General features: G+C 30.5%; 1 protein-coding gene across 19 annotated transcripts in view; it reads left to right on the top strand.

Moving 5' to 3' along the window:
* LOC127708668 (FAD-dependent oxidoreductase domain-containing protein 2-like) overlaps nucleotides 1-14,720 on the top strand; it is a 74,067-nt gene that overhangs the window by 53,070 nt on the left and 6,277 nt on the right. For all 19 annotated transcript variants that reach the window (XM_052213752.1, XM_052213769.1, XM_052213753.1 and 16 more), the window contains 5 exons: nucleotides 8,432-8,552; nucleotides 9,694-9,924; nucleotides 11,612-11,778; nucleotides 12,962-13,127; nucleotides 13,760-13,998. In XM_052213752.1, the coding sequence (XP_052069712.1) occupies nucleotides 8,432-8,552; nucleotides 9,694-9,924; nucleotides 11,612-11,778; nucleotides 12,962-13,127; nucleotides 13,760-13,998 (924 nt within the window). The remainder of the gene's footprint in view (nucleotides 1-8,431; nucleotides 8,553-9,693; nucleotides 9,925-11,611; nucleotides 11,779-12,961; nucleotides 13,128-13,759; nucleotides 13,999-14,720) is intronic.

The raw sequence follows: 14,720 nt of genomic DNA on the forward strand, positions 1-14,720 counted from the left end.
TAATGTACTAACACATTAAACATTTGAATTGTCTTGGACTCTTTCCTTTGGTAAACTTTATAAATAGTTGACAGAATAACATCATTTACCATGTTGACAACTAAGTGTTTCAAAGAGGAATTATGGGTAATTCATTGTTAATACACCAAAATAGAAATAAGAGTAGGTCATTGGGGAAATATTCATTGTTTCGGTTATTTTCAACCAATCACAAGGGTTTGGTCTATACTTTTCAAATTATTACCCATACTGCATTAAATTTTATAATGTTTACTTGAAAAGGGAACTCACAAAAAAAAATTGGTATAGCAATGCTGGTGATTTAATCAACAGAGGATCTGAATGGCTTTTTTTCTTGGTTATGGTTTTTGGCACTAAGATTGATTGATTGATTGGTGATTGCTTTACGCCGCATCAGCACATAAAGACTATATCCTAGAGATGGCACTAAGAAGGTGTGAACAGCTCCTATAATAACTTGTTATTAGTTTTAAGCCAGTGAGTCATAAATATGAAGAATGTCTAATTCATTACAAAATGGTAACCATGCTTGGAATAGTTGTCCCTGAAGGTTTTTTGATGTGACATACTTGAACGTTCATTAAATATACAATCGTAGGATTGTGATATAAGCTCATCTCTAGGTACTGTTTATTAATTTACACAGCATTTTATCCTTTAATGTTTTGGCTTTTATGTTGATGAATGTTGACACATATCTGCAAAATTATGAAGCCTTTAATTTTAATACAACCAACATTTTTGTTATTGTAGACGTCTGTCTATAGGTAGATGTTATATAAAGTTAACTCTCATATTTATGAAATTTTAACTCAAATGTTTCTTTGCACAAAACAAATTGTATTTATTTTTATGCCCTACCTAGGGGCATTATGTTTTTTGGTCTGTGCGTCCGATCGTTCATCCGTCCGTCTGTCCCGCTTCAGGTTAAAGTTTTTGGGCAAGGTAGTTTTTGATGAAGTTCAAGTCCAATCAACTTGAAACTTAGTGCAAATGTACCCTATGATATGATCTTTCTAATTTTAATGCCAAATTAGAGTTTTGACCCCAATTTCACGGTCCACTGAACATAAAAAAATTATAGTGTGAGTTGGGCAATTCCTTGTACTATGGACACATTCTTGTAATGTATTGTGGCCCAACAGAATGTCTCACAAGATTTAATGACTATAATGTACAGTATTTATTGTTCATTAAATTTTGATAAAGTTTTTTCTTTGTATTCTGCAAAAAAAAATTCTGATTGTTGGAGAAAAAAAATTCTTTTAAAATCAAGAGTTTGACAGTTTAATTTGCTCTTTTCTTTACTAACAAAATATGGAAAATAAGAACAGACCTTGTTAAAAGAATGGAACTAACTTGATTTCTGTATGTCTTACATTTTGAATGAATTGATACCTTTTTCTGCAATAATAAAATACATATTTCAAAATTTCTGCAATAATAAAAACACATAATTCAAAATTCAACGTATGACTTCATATGCTATGAACAATTTTAAGTATTATGACATAGGATTTGAGAGATCAATTCTAGAAAGAAAATATTGAGTGCAATTCTTATCCCTTATAATGTTTACTGTTTTATGCCGTAATAGTATAATGCACCTTGTTATTTAGTTCATTTATTAACTTCTGACGACATTTCTCTGTCTCGTTATACAAAGATGAAGTCTGATACAAACTTTCACAGGAAATTACAATTCTTAATAATGTCTTTTATCAGTAAAAAGTGAAAAGTGTGTAATTAATTGGATTCATTGAAAATATCCATTACCTTATCAATGTTCAATGATTCAGTTATTACCAAGCCTTCGTCATGTCTCACTTCTCAATATTACCAAGCCTTCTCCTTGTCTGACTTCTCAATATTACCAAGCCTTCACCATGTCTGACTTCTCAATATTACCAAGCCTTCTCCATGTCTGACTTCTCAATATTACCAAGCCTTCTCCATGTCTGACTTCTCAATATTACCAAGCCTTCTCCATGTCTGACTTCTCAATATTACCAAGCCTTCACCATGTCTGACTTCTCAATATTACCAAGCCTTCACCATGGCTCACTTCTCAATATTACCAAGCCTTCTCCATGTCTGACTTCTCAATATTACCAAGCCTTCTCCATGTCTGACTTCTCAATATTACCAATCCTTCTCCATGTCTGATTTCTCAATATTACCAATCCTTCTTCATGTCTGACTTCTCAATATTACTAAGCCTCGTCATATCTGACTTCTCAATATTACCAAGACTTCTCCATGTCTGGCTTCTCAATATTACCAAGCCTTCTCCATGTCTGACTTCTCAATATTACCAAGCCTTCACCATGGCTCACTTCTCAATATTACCAAGCCTTCTCCATGTCTGACTTCTCAATATTACCAAGCCTTCTCCATGTCTGACTTCTCAATATTACAAAGCCATCTCTATGTCTGACTTCTGAATATTACCAAGCCATCTCTATGTCTGACTTCTCAATATTACCAAGCCTTCTCCATATCTGACTTCTCTTTTATAAACTTCAGATTGTATAATGATTTTATAGAAGAAAGAAATCTGTCCCAAGTTCAGAAGTTTAAGGATCTATTATTACTATAAATTCAGAAATTATTGCGTGCATTTATTATTGCGATTTTTGGAGAATGGACAAAAATGCGAGATTAATTATTGCGATTTCAGGAAAATCTGCATACAAATATATGTATCAAAAATCAAAATGCGAGTTCTTATTATTGCGATACTCACACAGTCGCATTATTCACATTAATAAAAACCTCGCAATAATTTCTGAATTTACAGTATACAATTAACAAGTAACTGGAATGACACTACCGTAGGAAGTGAAGGAAAATTAAACCTAAATGTACTTTTAAGCAGAAACATTGATTTTTAAAAGAATTTCTGGCAAAGTCTTCATACATCATATATGTATGTAAACTGAATGGCTCATCACTTCTTATCTTTAACTTTCATTTCCGTGTTGGGGATTTTATGGTAGCTGAATCCAATTTTCTAAGTTGTTAATTTGTGCAGTGCTTAAATTTACAGTTAATAATATTTTCACTACTAAAATTGAATTACAAATATATGGACTTTTTATGTCAGATTCCACTAAATTTGGTCACAATCATAAGCACTTATTACTAAAGTATGACTTCACTTAAGAATTTTATAAAAAATACTATTTCACCAAGAATTTTAATGGTAAAACTTAAAGAAACATCCTTCAAATCTTTTGTTTGGGACTTATTTTACTTTGGGTATTGGACAAGTTCTGCATTGTTCATGACACTGCAGTGTGAAAATTACTGGGGGGAAAAGAGATGTAGGTAAAACATCAATGAGACAGCAACCCAACAACAGAGGTTCTCCAAAATTAGACAATTAGAGGTCAACAAACAGGCTTCATAGATGCATAAGTGATTTTTGTCTAACTTTTCTTCTGAAGCAATGACATTTATAGATATTGAAATTTTGTCAAAATTTAACAACATATATAGATATAAGAAGATGTGGCATGAGTGCCAATTTCAACCACATTTAGGACTAGGAAACATGGAAAACAGGGTTCGTCAAGCTATATATTTGCAAAGATCAGTATGAAGATGTAAGCACTATTATTATGTTTCCAGTTCTCAAAAACCTATAGAGTTGTATAAAAATAAGTCCGGTTTACTTTTAATTGGTGGAAAATTGAAATTAATGATAATTGTGTATCATATAAATAATGCTGATATGTTATTTTTTTGCTATAGACCTATATCCTATCTAGTCATTGTTTTAAACTTGATACATTGTGATAATGACCATTAAATCCCTGTTTGAAATAGGGGCAGTGTTAGGGCTTTATGAAGTCTTTCCCTTTTCCAGTTAATCAAACAGTCCTGAAGATATATTTTCAACAATTCAACTGGCCCTTCAAGAAAAAAATTATCTTGATCAAATTTCAAAGAAAGATGTTCATTTATAGAACAGATACTAGAGTTCTGACACCAATACCCAATTCCTAAAGTGTTATAGATTGAAAGGGAGTACCAACAATGATATCCCTGACTTGGGTTACTCAAATAACTGTAAAATTTCCAGTATTTCTACACCATTTCAAATGAAATATTTTTTGTGTCAATTCTTATTGATATTAAATATCAAAGATTTTTATCATTTAACATTCATATTAACTTGATCACCATACGTTATTTACATAGGCTTTTCACAATATGTTGCCTTGGGTACTATTTACAATTTAGAAAAATGCAGATTTATGATAGAAATGTCCATTAATGCACTGTCCTTACATTAATTCAAGTTTTTGTTTTAATGTAAAGTACATGAATAAGAGGCGTACATGAATCTTATATAAACTCAATAAAACATCATTAACCTATTATTGGACAACTTGTCTTGTTTATTCTGTTGTTCTACTCAATTTGCTAATGTAATATTACACGGAAAGGAAGAGTTATGGCAAATCATTTAATTCAGTTGACATTTATTACAGATATAAATCAGCGGAAAAACTAACATGAATATATACGCTTGACCAAACATAATTATTACAAGTTTTAGTTCCTTCTTCAGAGAGAGTACAGATTCTATCTAAAATATTGAGAAATTTTCCTTCTTCTATTTAACCGCCAGACATTAAGGTACTTCACAATTACTCAGCCATGCTAATTGTACATTATAAAGACTAAGTATAGGTTAAAATTTAAAGACTAAGACCTATTAACATTTAGTTAATTGGTATAATAGTGCTTTTACAATAATTATTGATTTGTAAATACTTAAGATGATTATGTTATTACTATACTATATATAAAAGTTATGTTTTTGCTGAGCCAAATGGGTCTGAAAATACTTCCAATTTTTACCAAGAGTAAGGACAAATGATTATATAATATTAATACACGGAAGGCTGATCCAATCTTACAATTTTTTTCACTTTTTGTTTTTTTCTAAAAGCATCCCATTTTTGGATAATTGATATTTTTAAGTCGGTGAAATGCCAGAACCAAAATAGATATTTTTATAATATTTCTACTGTTTTAATTTTGGGGATTGGTTGAATTACTGAATGAGCTGTCACACATTTTTTTTTCTCTGCTTTGTTTGTTAAGTACATTTGGTATATGAAAACTTTGTGGAATTAAAGTATTATAGGATAGTAAGTACTCTTTATTTTATCACCTTGCACTTTGATGACCTGACTGGTTTTCTACAGCAGTTGGTTAAAAATTCTGACCAGTTGAACAGTTTGGTTTGATAAAAAGAATTGCAGTTTGGTCAGAATTTTGAATAAATTGCAATAGGTGGAGAGCAATGCTTTCAGTCAAGTCACAGAAATTGAAATTAAAATCTTGGATGAGTTTGAAAATCTAAGCCACAAAAAAACAAAACAAATTAGGAATCATGTTTCCATTTTCACTGATACAAAATGTGTGGTTTGTAAACTTGCTCACTAAAGTTCTCTCACTTTGATTTCTCTATATATAAATTAGAAATAGGGGCAATGAAACTGCAATCCCACAACCAAATTTACAAACAAATGTCTATAGAGGGCAACAAACAATCTTTCAATATCTTAAATTAACTAACTTGAATAGCATTTAATGGTATTTCTCATGTGTCCATACAATATTAATCAAAACTATATAAAGAAAACAATAAACAGAAAGAAATTAGCCATTAAACACTGTAGTTGTATACAAAGTACAAGCCATTAAACACTGTAGTTGTATACAAAGTACAAGCCATTGAACACTGTAGTTGTATACAAAGTACAAGCCATTGAACACTGTAGTTGTATACAAAGTACAAGCCATTGAACACTGTAGTTGTATACAAAGTACAAGCCATTAAACACTGTAGTTGTATACAAAGTACAAGCCATTGAACACTGTAGTTGTATACAAAGTACAAGCCATTGAACACTGTAGTTGTATACAAAGTACAAGCCATTGAACACTGGAGTTGTATACAAAGTACAAGCCATTTAACACTGGAGTTGTATACAAAGTTCAAGCCATTTAACACTGGAGTTGTATACAAAGTACAAGCCATTGTTGGTTCCAATTTCAGTTATTTGCATTAGTTCGTTAAAAATTTCCCAAATTAGCCGTCGCAGCCCAAATGTTTTACATTTATAATGTATTTTGAAGTCAGAATAGATGAAACAATGCTCATTAAGGTTTTGTGATTGTGTATACTCTTAAGGAAAAGTATTGTCTTCTTTATTAACAACAATTGTCACATTATATCTTGATGAATTACTAAGTTAGTGTACAGAGAGTGTTTCTTTTGATGAAATCTGAATCATAAAATAATATTTCAGGGCTCTCATTTCCGTTATCATCAGTTTCAGACTGACATTTACATCCATAATATTTGATTCTGTCATAATCTTTGAAAGATTAACAGATCTGGGAAGTTATGATTGATCATCGGTGATCCTGATTCCTGCTTGTCAATACAATGTAGCGACCATTTCATTATAATGACCATGTCAAAAGGTTATCGGATATTTCATTGCAGGAAAGTGATGTGATACTGGTGACTTAAGACAGAAAACAAACAATTTTCCACACCCATGTTTACATTTTCTAATTAGAACAGCGCAGGCCAATTTTCAAGGCATACAAAATTTAATAAAGATGCCTCTGTATATGCCAATGTTATAATTCCCGTAGGAAACAAAAATAATTTGTAGCGTGTTCAAATGCTAAAGAAATATTGATGTTTATCAAATTATAGGAAAAACCAAATTGACATTTTGAAATAGAGCAGAGCTGCTAAAAGTTAATGGAAGAGGATAAAAAAAAATTGAATTTGATATTCCATGAGAAATAATAATAAAAATTTTTAAAAAGTCCTTCCTGTTACATTCAAGTACCAAGATTGAAATATTTAGCATATGTACACATTTCCTGAATAATTAATTTGGCTGTTTCATTAATTTAAAACAAAATGATTTTACTGATGTTGCATTTTTATTCATAGATTACTCAGGTGTAAACAATGAAATTAAACAATTTATCATTTATTCTTGATGGAAGTAAATAATAAGGCCAGGAGAATCAACACCCAAACAGCAACTTATATGTTTAAAATCACAAAAACTAGTAATTTCAGAGTTATTAATAAAATTATAAGACATCAATAATATAGGAAATTCTTCAAAAAGTATTGGTTAAGCCCACGTTTAGTTCATAATAAGTTTAATAGGGAGTTAAAAAAGATGCTAATTTTTTTCTATTCATCAGATGAAACAAAAATATGTGTGATGTTTGGACATTTGTATACTGGTCTTATATCGACAAACTGTTGTTTATGTATTACAGTTGTAAGGAGTATGTTTATGAAGTATTATTTAATGCAATTTGTGAGAAATTTAAGTAAAATTATGTTGGATAGGGATAGTTTTTGTTTAACATGTTTACTTATTTTCATGTAAAAGGCCTCAGTGTTAGAGGGTTTCTTTTTATCCACTGGATATAGACCTTATTGTTATTTGGAAATCTGGAATTATTGATGTCATACAACAATCACTTTTCCATTGTGGCGTCAGATGTTTTCTATTATGACGTCAAAGTTTTACGGGAAACTTTGTGATGTCCAGTAATGGCAGACAAATAGCGAGACAGACATGGAGAAGGCATGGTCATAATTTTGGTTCATGCAAAGGAGAAAATCGATCATTTATCACGAAATATGTTATATCATATGTTTTTTTTAATTCTTAGCCACCTATATGAGCATCATTCTAGGGAAAAATATTTTAAAATAAAAATCTATTCCACAGTAAACTAGTATTTGATGAAAACTATAAATCTTTAGTTGAAAAATAAGAAGATGTGGTATGATTGCCAATGAGACAACTATCCATCAGAGACATGAGTGACTGACTAACTCTTCTATATAAATTCACATACTTATAGAATGAGTACCATTCTAAATTTTGCAAATGATTTGAGTAAATATAAGAATAAGAAGATGTGGTACAATTGCCAATAAGACAACTATCTAACAGAGACCAAATGACGTAGATGTTAGCAACTATAGGTCACCATAAAGCCTTCAACAATGAACACAACCCATACTGCATAGCAAGCAAAAAAAAGTCCCAACATGAACAAATGTAAAACAATTCACACCAGAAAACCAACAGTCTGATTTATGTACAAAACAATAAATAAAAACAAATATGATAGACAGCAAAGTGACAACCACTGAATTAGATGCTCCTGATTTGGGACAGGCACTCCACAAGCTTGATGACTGACTGTAGGTATGGTAGTCTTCAGTGACCTGTATTAGTACATAGAGGGTAGCGACAGAATGAAGCTTTTTGCAGAAAATATTAGTCAGAAAAAGGAGCCTCCAAGTTACATTGTAATAAATTATCTGTTTTAGGTCGTGGAAACTCTGCCTTTGAAACTGCTGATCAAATTTATGGTGCTACGGGTTTGATTCATATGGTTGGTAGATCCAGAGTGAGGCTATCATGGTCAACTCATTATGTTGGAGATCTAAGGTAGGTACTTCAGTCTCACCTAAAACATATAATGATACTGACAAAGGATTGTGTTGTGTTCACACATACAGTTAAATATCAATAGGAAAAAATAATCTTTTAATGTAGAACAATAGGGTGTTGACAATACTATTTTGACAACATTTTAAATTGATTTTTGAAATGAAACTGCCATTTTGAAATGAAATCATCCTAAAAACAACCACATCCACTTCATTTTAACATTGGTGGATAGTTTGTCTATTTGGCAATCATACCACATCTCCTTATTTTTTATACAGAACAATGAATTAGTCACCTTTGTTCAGTCCTTCAGTCAAAGCAGGATATTCAGTTTTGTTGAAACACTTTCCTTGAGGCCTGTTAAGATCTCTTCAGTCTACTTTTAGAATGTTCTTATGCTGTAATTTCATGGGTAAAACAATTTTAAAATACTGAACAGTTTGTGTAGTAATGTGACTTGTCTGCAAGTGAAATGTCTGAATAGTACTGGATTTACGGTCTAAAAAAGTATTTGAAAATTATTTTATCTCTTAACAACCCATGATATTTTTTAGTTCAGACATTTCAGATGACATCAACAGATCAAAAACTCATTAAAAATACCAGGTTTATATTTATTGGTACACCAGATATGAGTTTCATCTGCATAAGACTCATCATCAGTGACGCTCAAGTTTAAACAGTTGGAAGTTCAAATCAAATACGAAGTTGAAGAGCATTAAAATGAAAATTTAAAAAATGGTCAAAATGGTCATTTCAGACTAAAATGCATTGACCATTGCAAGTATGTTTTGTTTGTTTTTAGGATGTCGTCAATATCAAAGCTGATATTTAAACAAATGTAAACCTGATCATGATATTTGTAAATTTGTTCTTGGGCTTGATTCTCTAAACAATGAAAAAATACTTGGGAATAAAAACTCTTGTTTGACATTTTTGCAAACTCAAATAGAGTCAACTTCTGTCACTTTGAATTTATATATTATTTGTAACTTAATAAAGTCGGCTTTCTTTGATACAAGAACATCTGCATTTTATTGTTGATAATCTAATTTTTTCAGAAATAAAATGTTTGTTTTAGAGTTAAACAAAAGAAAACCAATCTACAGGGAGTGATTTTTGTCAATTAATTTTTCAGGGCTGTCAATAATGCGTTGTTGGACACATACCAGCTGAAGTCCCTGGATGGATTGCTAGAAGCCAGTATCGATGAAGTTAAGTTTGTAAAGGAGGGAGAGAAATATGGCCTTCAGTTCAAAGATGAGGACGATGGGCCTGGATTGATGATAGATAATTTTGCTTTGCGAGAGCCTTATGATAAAATAATCAGATGTCTGGGGTTCAAATTTGACTTCTCAGTGTTTAAAAAGTAAGTTTATTTTATTGCAGTGAATAGATTTTCAGAATGATAGATATGATTAATTTTTAGTTTTGATGTATTTATCAGTATTAAGAAATATTTTGTTACAGATAAACTATAAAAAACATGCCAGTTGACTTATTATGACCTGAATATGGCCTTTAAACTTTAAAAATATCATGAAAATATCATGAAAATATCAGTGAATATCATATTACATATTTACCTAGTTTGTCATTGTGGTGCCAGTTAAAAGGTTCTCGGTGCTTGTGTTGTATACATTGACATATATTTTTACGTTGGTAAGATATCTATTCTTGAGAAGATAACTCTCTAATGTGTGTTACTTCACTTTCTCTGTTTTGGCCTTTTGAATTATCGAAAATGTTGTGCATTCCAGTAGAGTTTTAAGCCCTAATCATACATTAATTCATGCCTAGTTATGTAAAAAATAGCCTGATGTGCTTCTTAATTGGCTCAATATTGTTAATATATTTTGTGATGAGATTGGCTGGCAATTTTGGCAGTATTTTATAGATTTCATTGGCAGTTATAATTGTAATTTGTTTACCAAGACATTTTCTTCTCTTGAATCTCATAACTGATTCAAACTGAATCTGGTAAGGATATTCTTTATTTCATACTAACTAACTGATGTAGAATTGGCACATGGTACAAAAGTTACCATTACGATTCTATTATAGAACCACACATCCTTGAAAAAAAAGAAGAATATCCACAAATATGATGTGATCATATTATTTTTCTTCACTAAAATCTACCTCTATATTTATAAGGATTTCATTTGTTTTTAGTGTTAAATAGTTTGCACTTAATTGCAAACAAAGAAAATATCCATGTTTTTATGCCTGACTTACATGTATCAACATGATCAATCAGCTAAGAATTTTTATTAAGTGTTTGTCTGTGTAATCAGTTGTCTTCAAAGGTTTGGTTTAATGTTGTTAAAGTAAAGCAGATGTGAACAACAATAAAACTTGTATTTTTTTTTAAAATACTTAAAAATATGAACTGTTAACAATATGGATAAAAAGATCCAACAGTTAGAACTAATTTCCTAAAGCTTGCAAATTAAAACTTTGGTTAGCTTGCATGCTTTGTTTGTGTAAACGTTTGCTCAAGCATTATAATTAAGATTGACAGCTGCAAACAATATGAATAGGCGTACATGTATACATTGTATTTAGATTTGATTGGACATTATCAAATAATCAAATTTAAGTATAATGTATACAGGTTTAACTCCATTTACACAAACAAAGAAAGTAAGCTAACCTCAGCCTTAATTTACAAGCTTTACCTCTAATGTGACTTCAACTTTATGTTGCAATGATGATGCTTAATGTTTTATTGGTATAACATGGTGTGGTATTAAGATACATCATGTTCATCAAATAATATGCTGGCATAATAAATGCCAATAAATAAAACATAATCATAGTTCAGTTATCACTTTTAAACGTTCACATGAATTAATTCTAATGCAAAGCTTCATGGCAGCGCATGATATAAAAATAAGATGTGGTATAATTGCCAAAATGAGAACTCTCCACCAGAGACTAAATGATGTAAAAGGTTAGCTACTATAGGTCACTGTATGCCCTATAACAATAAGCTAAACTCATAACACATAGAAAGCTATGAATATTCTTGATTTTTGTATTAAATCTTGTAGTGATACACTGATGTCTAGAGGTTTTGGGAGATCTAAAAAATTCCCTCGGATAGACCATGACTACCAGTCACCTGACAATCCTGGGATGTATTTAGCTGGTGCTGCCACACATTCATTAGACTTTAGGAAATCTGCTGGAGGATTTATACATGGGTATAGATATACAGGTAAAAAACAAATCTTTTAATTTATTTTGCCTTTGAATTGAATATTTGAGACAAAAAATTGAGGTAAAAAAAATACTGTAAATTCAGAAATTATTGCGAGGTTTTTATTATTGCGACAAATGCGACAGAGTTGTAAACGCAATAATTTAAACTCGCATTTTGAAATATTTTATATGAACTAAACAGGATTTTTCTCAAAATCGTAAAAATTAAAATCGCATTTAAGTTTAAAATGACCAAAATCGCAATAATAAATGCACGCAATAATTTCTGAATTTACAGTAAACAATGGTTTTAAAAAGGATAACACTTGACATTCCTTTATTGACTAGATTAAATCAATTTGAGATATCAGAAACAATCAATTCTATCTTTTAACAGAGTTTTTTTTTTTGGAACCGAACAATCCCATTGTTTCAATTTACCAATAATTGCTTTAAAAAAGTTGAAACTTAACAAGCCTTTATTGGCTAGATTAGAATCAATTGAGATATCAGGAATATCTTAAAACATAGATATTTCTGTAACTGAACAATCCTATTGTACCAATTATACTTATCTTTGTCCAAATGTATTTCTAATTGGAAAATGTCAGTTTTAATCATGATTGATAAAGAGTTCTATAATTTGAAGATAGAAATAATTTTTTCAGTTTCCTTATGAGCATGAAGCTGCAGGTCATATAGTCCTTTGGATATTTTTCATAGATATGTCCATTGTTTGCAAATCCAAAAAAAATATCCCAAAGACCATAAAAGCTACAGTTTCACTGGTAATGTGCATGATGCTAAAAAGTAACGCTCAAAAAGTGGTAAAAGGTGTGAATTATTTAACCTAGTTGTTATATCTCATTATCTTTTCTTATGCAGTTGTTTTATCTTATGGTTAATATTTGTGAAAAAGAAAAATGCAATTGGTCAGAAATTGCAGTTCAAACAATATCCATATGAATAAAAAAAGGTTTCAATGAAACTGCAATCCACCAATAACAAAGAATCTAAATGTCAACAGATAGTCCTAAACTACAAGAAAACGTCTATAGCATTTGCCAAAATCTTACTTGCACAGATTCCATACAAATTTGAATAAGATTTACTCAGTACCTTTAGAAATGATGAAAATATTATTAAACCTTTTACTTTTTAACTCCAAGTGTAAGTTAAATCTGTTTTTGTTGTTTCAGCACGAGCTTTAAGTAGAATTTTAGATTATCGCTATCATCAAGTGCCTTGGCCATCAATGACTGTTCCACTAACACAGATGATGAACATGATGTTGAAGCGTATAAATGAAGCATCAGGATCCTACCAGATGTTTGATGTTTTAGCAGATTTAATCATTTTAAATGAGTAAGTTAGCTACTTATTTGTATTGTTGAACTTATTTTGTGTACATAAATGGAAAAATCTTCTATTAGATTGTTATATTGAAAATATTTAAAAAAAATTTATTCCATCTAGATGTATACAACAGCATAAAAAAGTTCACAAAAACATAAATGATAACAATTTTTTTTTTACATAGCATTATCAATAGACATACATGAGGGTCTGTATTGGGTTTACAATATAGAGAATAATGACCCAAGACTACAGATAAGTATAGAGAAAAGTTGACCAAACAAATAAAGAATATAAAGTAATAGAGTGCTAAAACATAAAGAATAGACAATAATGTGCAAAATAAATAGACTAAAGAAAAATGGCTCAAAGTATTAAAAATTACAGATATCAAGACCCTTATACAGTAGATATAGAAATAAGATGTGGTATAATTGCCAGCGAGACAGCTATCCACCAGAGACAAAAGGATGTGGTTGATAGCAACAATGAGTTATACCATATAGTAAGATATAAATTATATAACGTAAAGTTTGTTTTCCTTGTGATTATAACTTGTATTCAGTTGCCATATCCTTCAATCTTAAAAAAAAAAAACAAGATTTATCTTAAGTTGAGTATTTTTCTTCTCTTTTTTCAAGTGATAACACCACCTTTACCTATCTAGAAGAAGTTCCTGTCAACTTGATAGATAATTTAGAAAAACACACAGGACATACTGCAAACAGAATGATTGTCCTTATTATGCAATATGGCCGAGATTTCTCTGGTCCAGGAAATGATGTCTTCCGAATTAACCGAGCAACTGGAGAACCTGCAGATGCTCACCATTCTAACTTCTTACATCCAGTATTTTATTATTACGAAAGAGTACCTACAGGTTTGTATCAGTTTGAGTCATTAACAATCTGAACTTTTTACACTCAGTATTGTATTATTATAAAAGACACCCTAGAGATTTGAATTAGTTTAAAGTCATACTATAATGAGTTATCTTTGGACCTAGACTAGATAAATTAATCTAAAGCCAACCCCACTAATTTGGGAATGATTTATGGAATTTATTTCGAGAAAACCAGACAGATTGATCCTAGATTCCGGCATCGCGTTGGTGCAGTCTGTGTTTAAAGTTTTTTTTAGACATCAATAACTTTGTCAAACCTACATGGAATTTTATGAAATTTGGACAGAAGCTTGTTAATGACCAAAATACAGTATCCTAAATTTTAAAATATTTATTTTCATTTTTCTGTATTTTACTAATAAATAATTTTTTTACAGTTAACATTCAGATTTAGTCTAAGGTTAAAGTTTTTCAGTCATCAATAATTTTGTCAAACCTTCATGGAAATTTATGAAATTTGGACAGAAGCGTGTTTATGACCAAAATACAGTAACCAGAGCAAAATTTTTTAAATATTTATTTTCATTTTCTGTATTTTACTGATAAATGGACTTAGTTTTTTTACAGTTAACAAGTAGATACATTCTGGGGTTAAAGTTTGTTACACATCAATTGCTTGGTCAAACCTTCATAGAGTTTTATGAAACTTTGGCAGAAGCTTTTTAATGATAAATTGATAATGTATGAAGCAAACCTTT

Source organism: Mytilus californianus, unplaced genomic scaffold (assembly GCF_021869535.1).
Source record: "Mytilus californianus isolate M0D057914Y unplaced genomic scaffold, xbMytCali1.0.p SCAF_7, whole genome shotgun sequence".
In the NCBI taxonomy this organism is placed as follows: Eukaryota; Metazoa; Mollusca; class Bivalvia; order Mytilida; family Mytilidae; genus Mytilus; species Mytilus californianus.